This window comes from Suillus discolor (genome assembly GCF_016758755.1).
Source record: "Suillus discolor strain FC423 chromosome Unknown F5147scaffold_89, whole genome shotgun sequence".
In the NCBI taxonomy this organism is placed as follows: Eukaryota; Fungi; Basidiomycota; class Agaricomycetes; order Boletales; family Suillaceae; genus Suillus; species Suillus discolor.
In genome coordinates this window covers 26,268-44,777 of record NW_024541336.1, presented here as the reverse complement: position 1 = coordinate 44,777, position 18,510 = coordinate 26,268, and the positions used below count along the sequence as shown (strand labels likewise).

General features: G+C 47.8%; 7 protein-coding genes across 7 annotated transcripts; 5 read left to right on the top strand and 2 right to left on the bottom strand.

Moving 5' to 3' along the window:
* Positions 1-458: 458 nt before the first annotated feature.
* F5147DRAFT_821708 (guanine nucleotide binding protein, alpha subunit) lies at positions 459-2,250 on the top strand (the record flags this gene model as incomplete). Its single annotated transcript, XM_041443715.1, has 10 exons — positions 459-548; positions 626-655; positions 710-757; positions 812-1,107; positions 1,163-1,430; positions 1,490-1,561; positions 1,618-1,689; positions 1,737-1,849; positions 1,899-1,958; positions 2,115-2,250. 10 exons carry the CDS (start codon positions 459-461, stop codon positions 2,155-2,157), a joined length of 1,092 nt encoding a protein of 363 aa, XP_041286927.1. The 3' UTR covers positions 2,158-2,250.
* Positions 2,251-5,126: 2,876 nt separating this feature from the next.
* On the top strand, positions 5,127-5,417 carry F5147DRAFT_585804 (uncharacterized protein; the record flags this gene model as incomplete). Its single annotated transcript, XM_041431892.1, has 1 exon — positions 5,127-5,417. One exon carries the CDS (start codon positions 5,127-5,129, stop codon positions 5,415-5,417), a length of 291 nt encoding a protein of 96 aa, XP_041286926.1.
* Positions 5,418-5,681: 264 nt separating this feature from the next.
* Positions 5,682-6,818, top strand: F5147DRAFT_426973 (uncharacterized protein). The gene is made up of 2 exons (XM_041429777.1): positions 5,682-6,292; positions 6,348-6,818. The coding sequence occupies exons 1-2, from the start codon at positions 6,053-6,055 to the stop codon at positions 6,462-6,464; spliced, it is 357 nt and encodes a 118-aa protein (XP_041286925.1). The 5' UTR covers positions 5,682-6,052; the 3' UTR covers positions 6,465-6,818.
* A 409-nt stretch (positions 6,819-7,227) lies between these two features.
* F5147DRAFT_585826 (Metallo-dependent hydrolase) lies at positions 7,228-8,725 on the top strand (the record flags this gene model as incomplete). Its single annotated transcript, XM_041431894.1, has 5 exons — positions 7,228-7,914; positions 7,966-8,063; positions 8,328-8,387; positions 8,437-8,512; positions 8,573-8,725. The coding sequence occupies 5 exons, from the start codon at positions 7,228-7,230 to the stop codon at positions 8,723-8,725; spliced, it is 1,074 nt and encodes a 357-aa protein (XP_041286924.1).
* A 1,313-nt stretch (positions 8,726-10,038) lies between these two features.
* Positions 10,039-12,505, top strand: F5147DRAFT_764107 (uncharacterized protein; the record flags this gene model as incomplete). The annotated part of the gene is made up of 7 exons (XM_041440685.1): positions 10,039-10,561; positions 10,591-10,659; positions 10,712-10,867; positions 10,924-11,541; positions 11,587-11,638; positions 11,691-11,845; positions 11,894-12,505. Exons 1-7 carry the CDS (start codon positions 10,118-10,120, stop codon positions 12,503-12,505), a joined length of 2,106 nt encoding a protein of 701 aa, XP_041286923.1. The 5' UTR covers positions 10,039-10,117.
* Positions 12,506-14,433: 1,928 nt separating this feature from the next.
* F5147DRAFT_721967 (uncharacterized protein) lies at positions 14,434-16,095 on the bottom strand. Its single transcript, XM_041438892.1, has 9 exons — positions 15,951-16,095; positions 15,877-15,887; positions 15,760-15,821; positions 15,580-15,705; positions 15,491-15,525; positions 15,312-15,436; positions 15,071-15,258; positions 14,854-15,024; positions 14,434-14,804 (listed from the first exon to the last, which is right to left on the bottom strand). Exons 1-9 carry the CDS (start codon positions 16,036-16,038, stop codon positions 14,735-14,737), a joined length of 876 nt encoding a protein of 291 aa, XP_041286922.1. The 5' UTR covers positions 16,039-16,095; the 3' UTR covers positions 14,434-14,734.
* A 227-nt stretch (positions 16,096-16,322) lies between these two features.
* F5147DRAFT_721962 (uncharacterized protein) lies at positions 16,323-18,390 on the bottom strand. Its single transcript, XM_041438891.1, has 4 exons — positions 18,287-18,390; positions 18,001-18,227; positions 16,413-17,940; positions 16,323-16,367 (listed from the first exon to the last, which is right to left on the bottom strand). The coding sequence occupies exons 2-3, from the start codon at positions 18,214-18,216 to the stop codon at positions 16,645-16,647; spliced, it is 1,512 nt and encodes a 503-aa protein (XP_041286921.1). The 5' UTR covers positions 18,217-18,227; positions 18,287-18,390; the 3' UTR covers positions 16,323-16,367; positions 16,413-16,644.
* Positions 18,391-18,510: the final 120 nt, after the last annotated feature.

Sequence of the window (18,510 nt, the reverse complement as noted above, 5' to 3'; positions counted from 1 at the left end):
AGTATAGAGGGGTTCAGCTGAGCGATGGAGACCACTGACTTGCGATTTGCATCGTCAAGGAAATTTTAAGGAATTTGTCCGCGGTTTACTCCGTTTGAAAGAAGACGGCGGCAGACTCATTAGCCGCTTTCCCCCGGTCCGCGCCCATTTGAGCTTCAAGGCCACTCAGTCTCAGCCAGCTGCCAGCCAGACTGTACCGCGATCTGTACTTCGATTTTTTTTCTCGTAGCAGGCAGGACATTGTCCCTTCCTGGAATCATCCGAAACACGCCAATCACTATAGCACTGCCAGCGTGTTGATACTTGTTACTGCTTTACTCCTCTGGAGCATCTGAATCAGCGCAACTCCCACTCAACTGCCTCATCCATCATTCAATCTGTTCTTCAATTATAGGACTTCGCTGTTGCATTCGTAGCTCTAGAGCTCTGCATTCGTTTCTGCTCCGGACTAAGAAATCATGGGTGCATGCATGTCGACAGGGGGGATGGTGGATGTCTCGGATGATGATAAGCGAAGGCATAGAGAAGCGGAGAAATATCTCAAGGAAGTGAGTCTGCAATGCAATTATGCTGCACTTTGCTTGTCATTCTGCACCTCATGATATTGACCATATCTATTATATAGGCCAAGGCCAGGATGGCTTCCCAGGTTAAGGTACGTTTGACGCCCAGTTCTCGTATGTTATTCACCATCATGTATGATATCTAGGTTCTTCTCCTAGGGTCTGGCGACTCAGGAAAATCGACAGTTCTAAAGGTAAGTCACTTCTACCAGTTCACCTGCTGTCAGTTCACGAGGCTTCTTTCGTAGCAAATGCGACTGATTCATCGGGTACCCTTCTCACCAGGAGAAGTTGAGACCTATCGTCAACTAGTGTTCAACAACCTGACGACAGGTCTGAATTACGTGTTCGAGGCCATGGAAGATATGGAGCTCAAACTTGCGGAGGAGAACCTACCACACATGGAACTCATTCAGAATGCTCGGGATATCCGTGAACAGGAGTCTTTTCCTATGTTATACTACGAGCCCTTGAGGGATCTTTGGGCTGACAGCGGGGTACAACAGGCGTATGGAAGAGGGAACGAGGCTGCCCTTCCTGAAAAGTGAGCCTCGTGTTTTGTGCCTTGCTTCTTCCAGACCTCACAACTCCAACTACAGCTTGTCGTACTTTTTCTCCTCGCTGGACAGATTATTTGACCCATCATATCATCCAACCGAACAAGATATCGTCCAGTGCCGAGCTCGCACTATTGGAATAACTGAGACAACTTTCCATCTTAAAGACCATGAAATGCTCATGGTCGACGTCGGTGGTCAGAAGAGCGAGCGGAGGAAATGGATTCACTGTTTCCAGGATGTCACTAGTATTCTATTTCTCGTCAGTCTAAGCGGGTATGATCAATGCCTTGTCGAGGATCGAGATGCGGTGAGTTGCTTTGCACCTCGTGGTCTGTTTGAAGACGAACCTTCGGTTTCTTATTCCAGAACCAAATGCAAGACGCTATGACAATATGGGACTCAATATGCCATTCGCAATGGTTCAAGCAGACATCAATAGTACGTCAGGTTGTCCTCGTTATTTTGAAAGCCTTTCACGCGTGCTACCGCATCAGATTCTCTTCCTTAACAAGGATGACCTCTTCCAAAAGAAGATCGTCAACTCTGACATCAAAAACTTCTTTCCGGTGAGTCTTTTTCCTCCGACTGGCTCATCTTACTCAATCTACCTCAGGACTACGAGGGTGAAGCAGGGGACGCAAAAGCTGGACGAGATTATTTCCGGCGACGTTTCACGCGACTCGCTCACAAAGCTGGACGTTCTAAAGAACGCGAAATCTACATTCAGTACGCATTTTCTCTTATTCACTGAAGTCGCAACCTTAACGCTAGAAAGTGTAACGACTGCGACGGATACGGAAATGTTGAGAGTAGTGATGGCCGCTGTTGAAGGTTAGTTACTATGCGGATATTTTTAGGATTGAGTTACTAATTTCTTTCCTTTCCTTCCAGAGTAAGTTCGTCCTTCTATTGATCCTTCCCCCGCCCGCCAGTGATGTCGTCCAACCGTACGCTCATCCATTTCCCACCACTCTTCCCTTTCCTTTCATAGCATCGTTCTTCGATCCAATCTCCAAATCGCGGCACTAATTTGATGTTTCTTTTTTTGCTCTTCATCTTACGATTTATCCATGTCATCATCAACGCATCTCGCTATCGTGCTCCAAAACATAATGCTATCGCCGGGACTCAAACTTGCATATTCAATTTTCAACTATAATTTTCCTCTACAATCTTACCATTGCAACCAATCTCTACTGGCCCATCACGTAACTGTCCGATTCTGCGGGCTTCTTTTGCATTGTTCAAAAAAATCAGTGCTGTCATAAGCAAAAACGTGAGTTAGCCCCCCTCTTCGATTGCGAAATTTTTTCGCAGGAACGCTGATGCCGGCTACCCTGTCGCCAGATCCGCGAAATCATGCTTTGAAGATTGTCGCTCCAATTGGAGCCTAATGGTGATTAGGCCGCAGGCACAATGTAGCAGTACCCAGGAAGCGGAACCCCCTTGTGGCAGCATACCATCTAAAACAGGAAGACACCCCGCTCGCCTCAACGACTGGTTAGCACTTTTTCACTCATTACAGAGCAGGGTGCCTTCACCTGTCGTCCTTCACACATGTCGTATGTCTTCCTTTGACATTTCTCCCAGAGCTATCGTGATCAAGCTGCTATACATGCCGCACCTACTATGTATTAATAGGATTCTGGGCCATGTACTGTTTGCTTTGCTTATGGTATTTATCTTCATCGAACGCTGTTTGCGTCTTGGTTTAGTTTAGTTTGATGTATTTTTCATTCGCTTCTTTTGGCATTTTGCTCCAGCTAACGGGTTTTGTATTGGCCTTTATAATATTTTGGCAAGAATTATGACAAAGTAAATCGGTTCCCTGTGATAGACTAGTCTGGATGAGGTCCTTGAATGTTCCGGAACAGAGCGCGTGAGTGCTAAAGAGTCGAGATCCGTTCATCCAATTCGTGCTACCGAACTGTATAATTTTATCGATGTGTGACTTTGATCCGAGGTTACAGTGCGCCCTCCGCGTGTGTTCGAAGCTTGTACCTACGGAGAAAAAGGGTATTTTCACTCGGGAAGAGCCGACTTCTCCCCCATTTGCCATGACTCATGTAGTCCGTCGGCGAATTTCTGGGAAATACATTCGAGTAAGCGCTGAATTAATGAATGAAATCGGTGAGCCCTTGGCTCTGTTCCGACATCACCACAATCACTTTCAAGGTGCTAGGCGGTGTTTCCTCGGGTACGAACTGGCTCTGGGCCAGATCCATGGGAAGAAGATGTTATCAATTGGCCATTGGCCGTTTGGCGATTGGCCGTTTGGCGATTGATGATGGCTATTTGCGAAGATCTAAGAGCAAGGTTTTCTATGCTTAGATGAGGCATCTTGGCCTGTCTGCGCCACTACCCTTGAACCCTTGAAGCTTGAAGTCCGAAGTGAACTCACCCATAGCGCCGGACACCAAGATAAGCCTCAAGTGCATGACCAGTCATCATGTGGTTTCGTTCTATCCGTGCAGTTGGGCTGTATGACTAATAGTTGCGGCCAGAGTGTCGTCATATCCCTGTTTCAGATACAGTGGGCCCGCCCGCAACAGATGTTTGATGGATGATCGAACTCAGCTAGCCATGGCCGATACGAATTAGAACTACTTCCACAATATACAGCCTTATTTCCGAAACTTGATCAGATGGTGACGCAATACGCGAGAAGCGCCATCTGAGGAAAATACAAATTGGAGAAACTGAGACGCGGCGAAGCTTGCAGACCGTGAAACCCGGCTCATGCATCATGGAGCGGTGCCTGTGTTTGAGGCGCAGGCTGCGGCTATTTGTAGATGATGCCCTTGAGCGCTGTAGAATATAAGGGTATATTTAAGACAATGGCGCGGGTGAATTGGCTAAACTGTTGTGAGTTCCTTCCAATTTGAATATGTCCCAACAATGCCAATGATCCACCCGGTGCTAGTGTTATTGTCAGCGGTGATACTGAGATAGCTGGCGATATGATGTTTGGCTAAAGTAGCAACCACGTTGGGAAAGTCTTCTGTGCGTATTCCCGCAGCTTCTGTGGGCAGTGGAGGGGGGGAACACCAGTCTTCTGGATAATCTCCGAGATTCTGATGGCCTGAATGTTATATTCAACGTGTTAATTGAACCAACCTGAGTGAAAGCTGAAAATAATGGTGTGTCCTTGTCATAGGCCTTGCACAAACACCGCAGATAAGGTATTTAAAAAGCACTTCAGAGCAAGTGAAAAAGCATACACCCCTCAAGCGCGCAGACAAAACGCGTACAAAGTGCACGTGACCGCATAATGAAAATGGTTGTCCTTCCGATCATACTGAACTTCAAGTAATCCGTACTAGTGATCTTACCACCAAGTGCTTCCCCAGTTCTACTTGTAATGACTTTCGGCGACGTTATACACTAGATAAAGGCCGAGCTTCGCCGGCAGCAACCTTGTCCCACAAGTGTCGTGTACTTATCGATTTTTGAGGGGAACAAACGGAATGTGGTAATATACTAAATGTACATCAACGCTTACTAGTGGTATATTCAAGTTAAGCTCCTTTTTCTCTTAGTAGGTCACTGCTGTGTGCCAGTCCTTGGGGGAAATTTCTCGCCATGGCCCTCTGGGCATCCTGTACCCTACCAAATTCTGTCGCTTTGTGCTCACCGCGAGGCTGGTTCGGCCGTTTGCCCCAAGCCGAACGGTGCAGTTACACTATCCCCTGTTTTTATATATACTTTTGTTCTATCTGGTATGCGTCTTTCACTTTGCTCGTCTTTTATGCTTCGACTATTCTTCAGTGCCCGTCGGTCACACAGGTCGGTCCAAAAACTCGGTGTCAAGAGCTGGTCGCGGGTTTCCTAATGTAATGTGGCTTTTCACAAGTCACAGATTCGCTATCACCTTTGGTGTGTTCTTTCAGTCACTGCGATCTTCGATACAACTAATTTTCCACCTACATAGTTTATAACTTCGCTATTTCAATTTGCATGAAGATCACGCTCCGCCGCTGGATCGACGATGATAGACTCGACGATGATAGACTCGACGACAAACATAGGGGCGCCGAGATGCGGGAGGTGGAGTTGTGAGAGAACGAGAGGTGGGTTCCGGGCCCTTCTTTATCCTCCTCGTTCGGCACATAGTGGGGAAGTGAGGTGTGTGTTTTTCTTAACGGACTGGCGTTTATCACTCAATTCGAAATCGCTACTAACTCCCTGCGACCCCAGCAACAACCTCACGCTCTCGCTCGCACCAGGCTGGGCATTCGTAGAAACTGAGGGGTGGAGACCGGATGCACTGGGGAGGTCTCTGCCTCTGTTCTAATTCTTGTTCTGCTTCTGGGAGTGGTGATCCTATCTTTGGGGCAGAGTTTTATGTGTCGCTGTCCTATGATGCGCTGACTCTTATTACGATCGATGGTCAGACGGCTGGGTGTACACGAATGACGTATGAGCAGATACGCGTTGTATACCTCTTGAGGGCTGGTTTGCAATCGGGATAACAACAGAAGGTGTAAGGAGGGATCTCAAGGGCATGTTTGCCATCGAGTTTTTAACGAGAAATTCTCTGTCGGGGCTACTTGAAACGCTAACGGTAGTTGAAGTGAACTTCGGCCGACACTTTGTCGATAATGTCTACAAGCTTAGGCACTTGTATCATGAGGTTGCTGCCGGCGAAGCTCGGCCTTTTTCTAGTACTTATAATTGTAACGAGATTGTAGTACTATCATCTATGCACGCATGCGACAGTACTTGCCTGAATTCCCACGGGGTTGAAAAATGGGCTGAGAGTGACCTTGTGGTACAAGGTAACTACGTGAGGCCCAAGTCGGACCCAGCCTACTACAGGCTGGCCTGACCCAGTGCGCGATATAGCTTCCTTGTTGTCGCCATTCCACTATTCCGAGTCTCCGACAGGCCAAGTAGATTGTAAAGACCGCTGGTCACGACGCAGGATCAATGAACATGAAAACCTCCTGTGATGAACCTGGTAGGCAGGACCTACTGCTCCCAGTGCTGTTCGCCCAGTACAAGAAAAGGGACCACCCCACCATTTCGACAGCCATGATCCAGACCAGGATTTCCCTGGTTTCGGCGGCTACCATCCTTTCCGAGCTCGGCATCACAAATCAGCCTGTCTTTGGACTTGTTGTTGATGGCACACTTGACATAGTTATGATGGCGAGGAAGGCAAACGATGTATGTGCTGCCTTTGTTCACCATCTTCAAACGAGCTCACGAGTGATCAATGTAGCAAATCCACGCCATGGACCATAATGTCCGACTGTATGATATCAGAGACCCTCTTCAAGCACTGGAGTTTGTGTCTATTCTGCCGCGCGTCATGGCCTGGGCCTCTGCCGTTTGTTAGAGGAGCGGCTTGCCATTATAGATGTGAACCAAGTTCAATCAAAGCCGTGGTCCAAGTTGTCCCGATGACAGGAAGACGAAATATTGGCGACCGCTAAACAGAATTAGCGCAAGGGGATACCAATGTTTCCGTTCGCACATATAATACTACTATCACTTAGCTGGTCCAAGCACTGTTTATCAGCGCTCCATCGCACTCATATTCGTGTCTCATACAGGATTTAGAAACTTGCTCGGTCCTCGCTCGAGCTCAAGATCCAATAGTTGTTTATCTGGTCTTCAAAGTCTGATTCGAACCCTTTCTCAAAGCCTAGTCAATTTTCAAATGATGACCGCCGTTGTCGCGAGCAGCCTGAATCTGAAAATGGATAAAGGGTGTATAGATCTCATAGATCAAAATGCGTCTACAAGTAGTCCCACTGGTCTACACGTTCTCGAGTGAAAGATATTTTCGAGTAACTAGAGCTTAGCCCTGAGTCCTGAGCGCTGAGCGCTGAGCCCCTGCTGCTAGTACATCAACAGTGTTTAATTTGATTTTCCATGTCGACCCTGGCGGCTGTGCTTTCAAAGTCAAATTCAAATGCAAAGTACCTTACATTCAAATGTTATTATCTTTCACTGAGCTTCAAGTTGTCCTCCGAATGGACTCTCCGAGTATATGACCACATGTGCTACTAGCTAGTATATCTCCATAATATTCATATTCGTTGACGTTCAAGTTGCCCCATCCGGTTTTGTTAAGCGACGCTTATCGATAAGTCGCCATGTCAGAGATCGCGGGTCCTGCTGCTGCTGCCTTGGCATCGCTATGCCCTGACGACCTAGTTTTCCTTCAGGCACTCCCCAAGGCAGAACTTCATGCTCATCTTAATGGATCTATACCAATCCAAACAATACTGGAACTTGCGCAGCAATACTCACCTTCTACCGTCGCACAGACAACTGAGGTCACAGACACTCTCGAGAAACTCCGAGTCAAGTCTGGAATCGTCTTCAATGAACTAGATGATTTTTTCTCTCTCATGCCTGCCATCTATGCTCTGACAACGACTCCGGAAGCAGTCACGACCGTTACTCGTGCAGTCCTCCAGTGGTTCTTGAACCCCACAGGTGATGGCGCGGAAAGCCCTCAGTGCACGTATCTTGAACTACGAACTACACCTCGCGCGACGACACACATGACGCGAGAGAGGTACCTTACAATCGTGCTTGATGAAGTAGAGATGTATCCTGCTATTCAGGCCGCCCTGATCGTATCCGTCGATCGTCGCATGAGCGACTTGGACCTTGAGGAGTGCGTTAGTCTTGCCATCGAGATGAAGAACAGGGGTAGAAGAGTCGTAGGCATTGATGTATGCGGGGATCCACGCAGGGGCGACATGCAATCTTTCACTCGGCACCTATCAAGAGCCAAGGATGCCGGTCTTGGATTGACCGTGCACATCGCGGAGGTATCTTGTTATATTCACTCCGGAGTCTGGTGTATGCAACTGAATTTGTAGACCACAGCGAATACAACTGAGGATTCTCTGGCACTCCTTAGTTGTCGCCCGGATCGACTCGGACACGCGACATTCCTTTCAGATGAACTCAAGGCTATGTTCTTTGAGGATATCTCGCAGTCTGGGACGGAATGCAGCTCATTGTTTGAATGTGCTACAGGCACAACAAGCCCTTACACGACAGCCGGACAGAGATTACAAAATCTCAAAGTGAGTTATTTTCTACGCTCCATTTCAGATAGCATTGAGTCTAAAGAAGCGAAAGTGCAGATGTCTTTCTTGGCCTATGCAAAGAAATTTTATGAGAAAATTGCGTCTAAGGATATCGAAGAGACGATCAAACAAGCAAAGTCGCCCAATAGCGCGCGTGAAAACAGACACTGCAAGCCGTGCATCGAGATATGCCTAAGCTCCAATCTTCTGTAGGATCATGCATCAACTCTGCGAGCTCTAATACAATGTTTCTTTTAGAGGCAAAACCGCCGCATCCCTCGACGCGCATCATATTCACTATTATCTGAAGAATGACCATCCTGTCGTCATCTGTGTAAGTACGCTATCTTGTGTGTCATAGGATCTTCCGTTTGACGTTTTACATTACCAATAGACCGACGACACACTCCCTTTCAGAACGTCTTGTCTTGGAGAGTACTCTTTGCTTCTAGCACAGCCTCCGTTAGGCCTGGGCTTGACTAGAGATGATGTAGCCAGAGTCGCGCGGATGGGCATGGATGCTGCATTTTTGAGACCTTGTGATTGAACTGGATTTTCAGTTTCGCCTACGACGTCGATTTGGATGGGATGGGTCCTGGCTCTAGAATACTAGTCGCAGGACGGCACATATTCCGACCTGTAAAGAAGATTACCTGTACGATACCTGCGAAATGGAAAAGAAATGCCAACGAAGAGATGATACAATTGCACAGTAGATGGTTGCCATGAAATAAAGTGCAACATAAGATTCTTGGTCCTTCCGTCACCTCCAGCGTATGGCCAGTCACGTACGTCGCAAGTGGTGAAGCAAGACTGAACCTCGATTAGCTAAAGTACCGAGATAGAGGCTGAAACGCACAAAAGCATGCCTTCGGCCGCCTCATCAGCGGTGGAACCTCTACAGAGGAAACATATTATTTTTGAGTGAGTGTATAGGTCAACTTCTTTTCGAGCATGAGAGGAGAATCAAAGCTTAGCTTGTGAGGCTCGGCATGTGCGAGTTGCGCATGTCCTGGAGGTGCAGCTGGGGAAACGGCCAAGCAGAACAATCTGTGGAAGTTGCATGCTTGAGAATCAACACGTCCCAACAACTTATCCTGATCCCATTCTTTTCATCAAGCTGAGTTCCTGTCCAATGTCAATGGTGCACCCGGTGCTAGGGTGATTGTCATCGATGATACCGAGGCAGCTGACGACAAAACTTAGACATAATGTTTGGCTGCTTGACCGTCTAGTTTCACGTTCAATATTCAAAGATCATATTGCGAAACTTGTAGCCTGACGGCGGCTGCGACTGCGCCGCAGGAAGCTAACGCAGACAGCCGGGTCTTTTGCAACATTGGTATGAATTGGTAACACGTCGGAGCCCGTCCTGTGTTTACAACCTCCCTGCATAGCGCAATCACGTCGCGGACTTGGATCTAAAGGACGAATCACGATAACTTGGGGGCTTGATCATTATAAAAAAATGACGCACGTGGCAAGATCAATTGAATGGTCTTATAGCATGGTGCCACACTGCCACGGTTACTGTCACGGTAGGATGTATTATCATGGTAGGCTGTCAATTTGAAACGCAGTGCTGTTGTAACTGAAAACTCCTATGTGTGGAAAAGCGCCGCAGGGCTATACACCCAACAAAAATCCAAGGGCATCTGGAACTTCTGCAGCCTAAGGGTCAACGGAAGTGAACCAGACAACATCTCACAGACGCCACACATGCACGTGTAGTACTCGTGACCAGTCTTCTAATGCACGTGGTGTTTGTACACATATGGAAGTCCAACTTGCTCTTGGTCCCCTGTGAGGTACTACGTAGCCACATTTGCGAATGCGAAGGTACTCAAGTGCTGCAATAACAGTTTCATTCTGGTTTTTGTGCAACCTCGAGGATTTCTCCCCAAAGCCGAACCGTTTCACAGATCGAATCACAACTTGAATGGCCACCCCTCATACACCACGATCACGGAAGTCACAGGTACCACCGCCAGATACACCCCTAGTCCCTTGCCACACCTCACAATTTGATTATCGCACGGGGGATCTGGAGCTAGGTCGCGAGGCTGTTCTTACTGACTTGAGAAGGTATCTGCAGGTCCCGTTCGGTTCACTAGCGAAGTGTGTTGGTGCCGTGCCTTCTCAGCAGCTTCTGGAGGAGATGCGCGACGACTTCATACGAAGCGAGATTCTCACCGACAACGGCCTGGAATGGAAGGACTTCATTCGACCTGCGAAAATGTCCGAAGAGATGTCGTTCAAGCTCGAGGGAATCATCTCTGGAATCTTGGAACAAGTCCCGAATTGTGGAGTATCCTACCTATCGAATCCGAATAAAATGCTCCTCTCAGAGCGCCATAATACTTCCCTGCCGGATGGATACCTTGTGCGGGCGAACAATCGAACTGTACCCAGATGCATTGGTTCGATATCGCTGTGCCATTCGAATTCAAGAAGGAACAGGATGCCAAAGCTTTCCGAGACGTAAGTTGTTGTCATAGATCTCTTCTGCGCCGGCTTCTAAACTCTGCTCTAGAACGAACATAAGATAATCTGGAGCCTTCACAATATCATGCGCGAGGACCCCTGTCGTCGGTTCGCCTTCGGTATCACAATCGAGGACACGCAATTGAGACTGTGGCTCGGCAATCGTGGGTTCCTCGCAGTTACAGAGCCTATGAACTGTTTCGAGGTACGCCACCTTATCGCGCTGTATGTCAGCGGTACTAACTGGTATAATACATCTAGGACATTGATGGCGTCATCTCTCTGTTTTATGCTCTTGGATTTGCGTCTGCGTCTACCTCCTTGAAATGGCTCGGATGGGACCCCACTGTCGAGCGGATCCGTGTAGGAGAAAAAACGCAATACAAGTTCACAGTAGGGGACGAAGTGTTCACCACGACACGGGAACTTGCCACCTACGGCGCGGACTCTATGGTTGGGCGTGGAACTCGCGTGTACGAAGCCACGGACGCTAAAGGGAAGAAGGTTGCCATCAAAGATTCGTGGAGAGAAATTGACCGTCAATCTGAGGGCGAGATCGTAGAAAAAATCTTGGCCTCCTGCGAGAAGAAGCTAGGAGCAGAGGATTTCGCCGATGCCAAGAGACACTTCATTGGAGTCCGGCTCTGGAAGGATGTCACAATCGACGGCGCCTCGGATGAGACGGTGAACCCGATAGCCGGAGACGAGCATGATGGCATTGGCACCTGGAAGTGGAAACCTATCGATCTCAAGCCCATCCTCTCCGAAAGGCTGTATTTATCTACTACAGGTGCCGTACCCGACAGCGGTAGACTATCTGCCTTCCTTCCCGCACAATTGGGCATTGTTGGGCGAAAGGAAACACGAATCTCACAGAGAGTCCATGCGCGCATCGTTTTTGACGATGTTTGAGTCGCTATCAAGGATGTGATCTCTCTGGCCGACAACCTGAGTTGCTTGTCTGGCGGACTGAAGGGTAAAGCAACTATTCTTATTCTCCTTACCTCAGTCGCTCACGCCACCCTTAGCCCTATCTTATTTGCACAAAGCAGGCTGGGTCCATCGCGATTTCAGCGTCGGGAACGTGAGTTGGGTCGTCGGCGACAACAGGGGTATCGGCAAACTGAGTGACTTCGAGTACGCGAAAGAGATAGATTCAAACACTTCTCACGACGATCGAACGGTAAGAATTTCTGAAGATGATACCTCTCGCTGCTAACTACGTCGGCAGGGAACAATGCATTTCATGGCGATAGAAGTAGAATATCAGGAGTACTTTTTCCTCCCCCGAGCTTCCCTTCCACCTGCTAGTACATCTCTTGACACAGACCCTCCGCTCCCTCCTCCATTCCGCATGCACTTCCTGCACGACATCGAATCTGTATGGTGGGCATATACGTGGATCTTTTATCACACGGACACGATCACGGCGAACTCCAATAATTTCTTTGATGTGCATGCGCAGTGGAGACAATTCCATCTGGCGTTCCCTGGTGCGATTTGGCAGGGAACACGCCTGAACTTCTTCACTCAAATCCGAAGACTTCAGTGGACCTGCAAATCTATCCTTTCAGATAGATGCTCTAATGTCTGCAAAAATATTCCTCATTTCGCACAGACTCTCCGAGACAGTTATGAAACGGCAGAGTCTAAATACCCCTTGCTTGCGCTTGATGACTCCCTTCTGAAAGACATGCATAGAAAAGCCGCAGGATATCTCGATGATGCGCAACAGAATGCTGGTGATACTATCACTGGCGGGGTTTTTCAAAATGGGTATTGGGTTTCAAAATTCGCTGATCATCATATCGCGAGCTGTACACTGCATAAAAATATTCTGTGATTTTAGCCAGTGTTCTCTAGTGTCTATAGAATACAGCTGTGAAGATCTTACAGAAAACATCGAGCAGTTGTGTTCACAATAAATCATCCATTGACATATGTCACACCACTGAGCGTTAATGATTGTAATGCTACAATCTGTATACTTTGTCAAACAGGAAAAAAAACCAAGGGAAAACAATCTCTGTCCCTATACAAATAATGCTTACCACTGCGATTTCTATATCGCGATTGAATGAGGGCAGAACCATGTTATCAGTGAATTTGTTGAAAGAGTGGATGCCGCACCGTGACATAGTGCAGCATCAATTATAATCTCCGCTCAAAAATTGTACATCAAGTAAGACCGACAGGGGAGGTGTATCTTATAGCAGCCTCCAGATGGGCCAGGTCAATTTATTCCGCAAAATCTCAGGGACGCGCGCGATAGTCAACAACGGGCAGCTATCGAGGAAGAAAATCTGCCGCCATCACGACCCGTTGCATCAACATCTTCTCACACGCTTGACGACAATGAACATGAACCTCCACTTGCGCTCGGCGCACATCCTCTTCTGCATTCGGCAAGCTGTCTCCCACTCGCATCTGCAATTAATACACCTTATCAAGAACATCCTCACCTCGAATCATTTCAACCTCAACATGATCCCTTTTATTATCCACCTTATTATCACTCACCAGCGCAATGACCTGGACTGTGAGTTTAATCCTCGTTGGTATATATCCTACATCCAGTCTTTGATTATACACTTTGTGAACATACTCACTTTCATTCTATTACTATCATATCCACTCCACTTAATGTACATACATACATTTAGATTTACTTACTGTGAATAGCTGGTCTATATAATGTACATGCACGAATCCATAGAATCTTTGATTTCCTTCGAACGCTCGTTCAGATATCGAGATTCAAAATTCTGCCGAGCGTGCTGTTGCGGAGCTACAAAACTCCAGTGTGACATCGCTGTGACAAATTTTGAAACAGCATATCCAGTCCCTGCCAAACTGACATCGCACAACCGGATTCCTTCCGCCACTCGAACATCATCGCAAAAAAATCAGATTTCACCTGGGTGTGATAGAGCACGATATTTCCCACAGGTCTGTCAAGAAGCGGAAAAAAAAGACCTCTTGACGAGTGTGCTGCGCATCAAACATTGAAAACCTTTGAAAAACCCCGCCAGTGATAGTATCAAACTTTGTCCGCTCCCTAAGCTTCTCGAGCAGAAGAGGCCCCGAGAGGAAGGTGAAACGTCGGATAATGCAGGGAAGAGGATCCGACACGGTTGATTGACTGTATGATAAAGACGAGAAGATGCTAGCCGAGTATCTCGCAGCTGTTGTGCTTGCCAATAATAATGATCCTCGTAGCTAAATCTTATTTGTCGTTTGGAGTAAGTTATCCAGCGCTCATCACTCAATATCAATGCCGGCCGGGGGCCCCACCATTACCTATCGATTGTATTACAGTAACTTCGGCGTCGAGTAGTCCTGCTGGCCAGCATTTTGCCAGGTAGCCAAGATCCATTGACTCTGCTAAACGTGCGAGATCACACTTGGCATGCTTTACATTTTGTGAGTAAGGCTCATTGGAAAGTTTCATTACGCATACCGAATCGACATGTAAGGCGCTGCTCGGTCCTCAAGTTCCATCCAATAGTCGTTATCTGATCTTCAAATTCTGATTCGAACCCTCCCTCAAAACTCAGTCCGTTCTCAGTCGTTGCTGACTTCCCCATGAGCAGCCTAAACCTGAAATCGATAAAGATAGGTGACTAGCATAACCAAGAACTCACCGGTCCACTGATGGCCATTACAGTAGCATTCAGATCCCCAAATTTCAGTCTCGACTACAACGTCGATTTAGATGGGATGGAGATGGAGTTCCGACTCTAGAATACTGGTTGTGTCACAGAGCAGGACGGCACATAGTCTGATCTGCGAAGAAAATAGTTGTGCGACACTTCTGAAATGGAACATATGTGCCACCCGACCTTGACTTTCAATTTCTAGAGTACTTGGCTCTACCAGGTGAGATTGCCAATGGACCTGTCACTTCCCTCGATGTGCTCATCAGTACAAGAAACGAGAACGAAACGTTTAGTGGATGATCGTTCCGTTTGTGAATTGTCTGAAGTTTCAATGAAATCCTACTAGCAATAAAGAAACGTCGCAAAATAATACAACTGCACAGCATATGGTTGCCATGAAATAGAATGCGACATTAGATTCCTCGCCCGCCCGTCACTTCCAGCGTATGGCCAGACACGTACGACGCAAGCGGTGAAGCAAGGCTGAACAGACCATCAGTCAGCTAGTACAAAGATAGAGGCTGAAACGCACAAAAGCATGCCTGCGGCCGCTTCGTCCGCAGTGGCACCTCTCTGCAGAGGAATATCCACGTAAGCACTAGCGTTCTGAGCAATAGCGCGCTGCCTTGCTCCGGGAATGCCCAGTGCAACCTTCTGACCGTCAATCTCAATGGTTGCACCGTCCTCTTTTGCTGCGGTCAACCTGTATCCTGTCAGGTGCAATAATGTGAAAGTTCGACATGTCATACCGAGTGTGCACGAGGCCATATGCAATGGTATTCGCACGAACACCAAATGGTCCCCACTCCTTTGCAATAGTCTTGGTGAGACCTACAACCGCAGATTTTGCAGCAGCGTAATTTGCTTGGCCAACATTTCCATGCAGACCAGACGTCGAAGAAACGTTGATGATAGAACGGTTTTCAGGCGAAGTGCTCTAGGAGCTTGTCAGTACACGGGAATAACTAGATTAAGTGCACTTGAACGAACCTTGACTCGGAAATAAGGTGCAGCAGCACGAATAAGGCGGAAGGGTGCGCGGACGTGGATTTTCATGATAACATCGTATGTCTCGTCTGGCATGGTGTGAATCATCTTGTCGTGTGTGAAACCAGCTGTACAACATGTCAGAACAGAAGGTACTTGATAACGACCCCGAAAGCGCTGACCGTTGTTCACGATGTGGTTAATCTTGCCATACTGCCTAGAATGCAGTCAGAAACGAGACCGCCTACTCGTATGGCGAAACAGCACTGACTTTACAGTTGCGTCAACGATTGTCTGTGGAAAGTCGTCTGCTCCAACATCTCCTGCAACGTATATTGCGTCGCCACCTGCCGCCTTTATCTCGCTCACTACGTCCGCAGCCTTCTTGGCGTCAATACTAAGCAGAATAATCGGTTAGACTTCGTAGGTTCGGGACGCATTCGGAACTTACTCGCTGACTACAACCTTGGCGCCTTCCTTTGCGAACAGCAGCGCTGCACTGCGCCCGATACCCTACAATTCATATATTCATCAATATTATCTCCCTCTCAAACACAAAACTCCTTGCCTGTCCGCTACCTAACCATACGTGGCAACGTTAGCATGACAAGCACCTAGCACCGTGTGATCACACAAACTCACCAGTAATGATAGCTACCTCTCCAGAGAGAAGCCCTCGTCCATGTGCATTGCTAAGGTGACCGGACACCTGTGCGAGACGGTTTGCCATAAGTATATACTCGTCGGTGAGTTGTGCTACGTCAACAATTGTTACAAGTCGCGAACTGAATTCGAGCTTCTTATCAGAATCCGGCTCGGCTATAGTCATTCCCGAAGCCAACACCTCGTGAAATCCGCGTATGCATAATGCACTAACGTTTATTCACGTTCGCAAGAGTTTGGAGCCCGAGCTCATCACCGACGTTGTGATGCTTTTGGAATCGTAGTGCAGATTTCACACTGTGTCCTGCGATTGCTGGAACATATATACTAGTCAAATTTTGATAAATTATACTTGAAGATTAGTATGAGTCTATGACCCGAAGAATCATGATGACATAATAATCACTGGAAGTACGGGCAAGATGCGAGGTCAGCGAGCCTTCCAAATCATAATCTACGTCGACGTCAAAGTTCCAAGTTACAACTGTGTTACCGTATAGAGCCGCGTAAATCAGTAGCATAACAATACATCCACCGTAGTAAACGACTTGCACAACAAGCTAAATATCTGTCATTACATGCGTACATCATGCGTGCGCAAGTGTACAACATCGCACACGCGTCAAAACATGGGTTTGGATACCTTGCAATGATATTAACAATATCATGACTGTCAATCTGAGTCCCCCTGTCGTCTCCGTTTAGACGAGCGTTGCTGAGCAATCGCGGATGCAGACACAGAAGTCTTGGCCGAACTAGGATTGACCGCTCCTCTTTGCGCGTGTCTCGCAGCTCTTGCAGAAGACCCATTAACAAGACCAACGAAGAGGGCGTCTGCATCGGCCTTAGTATCCCATATGCCATCCATCTCCACATTAGCAAGTCTGCCAAGATGGCGCTCTGCCTTTAACAACAAAGCCTCTCGTTCCTCCTCCGTCTCAGCATCTGCGCGCAGGGCTCTCAGAGTTCGTGCGATATACTGACAGGCAGTGTACTTTCGCATGCTATTTTCATGTTCTGAGGCTGGCGTTGCGCGAGGAGTAGGGAGATGAATGACTTCGTCAAGTTCCTCGCGGATGTCCTCGAGTTGCTCGTCTCGTCGTTTGAGGTTACGTTGGAGCCTTGAAACCTCCTTCTCCTGTGCTTCCAAGGCAGACTTTAGTCGTGCGATCTCCTCTTCAGCGCGATCCAATTCGCTTGCGAAAACAACCGGAATCTCGTCGAATTCCTCATCGATTCCAACATCGATTCCAGCAAGTGTAACAAGTGTGGGTGCTGAATTACCATTTGAAAACACCGGTGGTTGGAGCTGAACCTCTCTGACGGATGGGTGATCCATATCAGGTGATGACAGGCGCTCTGCTACAGAAGAGGGTGGTGAACTAAGAATGCTGAGCGCCCGTCCGTCAGGTGACACATCCTGAAAGGTGACATGGGAGGCTTGGGAATGATGAACGGGAGTTCCAGGTGTTGGATCGGGCTCCACCAGGTGGGTTCTTTTTTCATGTACACCCCGGCCGGTAGAAGATCGAAGTTTGACTCTTAAGCCAGTAGAAGCGGTCTGGGGTAGTTGCGGTGTATTTTGAACGGTGGAAGAATAGGCCGGAGAAAGAGGTTCGAGATTAGGGGCAGAGGCAGAAATAATGTGCGAGGGAGCCGGTTCTTGAACATTCTTGGCTCGCGCACCTCCAGGTGCGGACTTGAGTGAAATACGACGAAGGTTTTTTTCGCTGGTACTCCTCCACAGTTTGCCACAAACCGGCAGTTTCGAAGAAGAAGCGTCCGCCTGCTGCACGAGCCCTTTGACCTGTTCAACCGTCAGCTGAAGCACTTCAGCCGACTTTTCAATTTGGAATTGGCGTTTTAGTGGACACGGTTTGGCCCTTGAACGTGCACATGGCATACAACGCAATGAACCCTGTTGCGGTGAAGGGTAGCACTTGCGTGATTGTGACACGCACGCTGCACACTGCACAATAAGGAAATCATGAGCTGTGAGCCGAGGACACAAGTTCTTAGGAGAGCATACCGCAGGCTGTCTTTCGACCCATTCCGCGATGACATGCGCCGGCCATATCATTTGCCATGCCTCGCGAAGTTTTGCCATCAGCTCCGGGTTATCCGTGACTGTGTCTGTCTTATCCTCTAATAGTTCATCAACTTCCCGTTCCTCATCTACTCCCGCTACATCCATGTTTTCGTTTTCATGATGATACCTACTACTTCGTGTCGCAGTTTTGGGCATGAGAAAAATGTCTGATAGTGATCAGTGTCAATGTGGAATATGTGCAAGGGAAGGTTTTTGTCACGTGTACATTTTTGGTTGCATCTCGGATTCTCGGTTAACTCTGTACCGCCATTTAATATTCAAGTTCTCAAGTTACTATGTAGTCTTTGGTTGACGCCATAGCGTTCGTGCAATCAGGGTATTTGAGAAAGCAAATATATTTTGGGGCGGGACTACAAGTGCGAGAACTAAGAGAATGGCGCTATTTGTCCCCGATCGAAAGAGAGGAAGTGAGCTGCGATTCGCGGCCAG

What these genes read in the sequence shown, in the direction of transcription:
- F5147DRAFT_426973 (XM_041429777.1), top strand. Translation starts at nt 6,053, where the DNA reads ATGAACATGAAAACCTCCTGTGATGAACCTGGTAGGCAGGACCTACTG. An exon ending in TGGCGAGGAAGGCAAACGAT is followed by an intron (nt 6,293 to 6,347) that starts GTATGTGCTGCC and finishes TGATCAATGTAG; the next exon opens with CAAATCCACGCCATGGACCA.
- F5147DRAFT_721967 (XM_041438892.1), bottom strand. Translation starts at nt 16,038, where the DNA reads ATGGCAAACCGTCTCGCACAGGTGTCCGGTCACCTTAGCAATGCACAT. An exon ending in GCCAAGGTTGTAGTCAGCGA is followed by an intron (nt 15,706 to 15,759) that starts GTAAGTTCCGAA and finishes TATTCTGCTTAG; the next exon opens with TATTGACGCCAAGAAGGCTG. An exon ending in TAACCACATCGTGAACAACG is followed by an intron (nt 15,437 to 15,490) that starts GTCAGCGCTTTC and finishes CATGTTGTACAG; the next exon opens with CTGGTTTCACACACGACAAG.
- F5147DRAFT_721962 (XM_041438891.1), bottom strand. Translation starts at nt 18,216, where the DNA reads ATGCCCAAAACTGCGACACGAAGTAGTAGGTATCATCATGAAAACGAA. An exon ending in GGGTCGAAAGACAGCCTGCG is followed by an intron (nt 17,941 to 18,000) that starts GTATGCTCTCCT and finishes CTTATTGTGCAG; the next exon opens with TGTGCAGCGTGCGTGTCACA.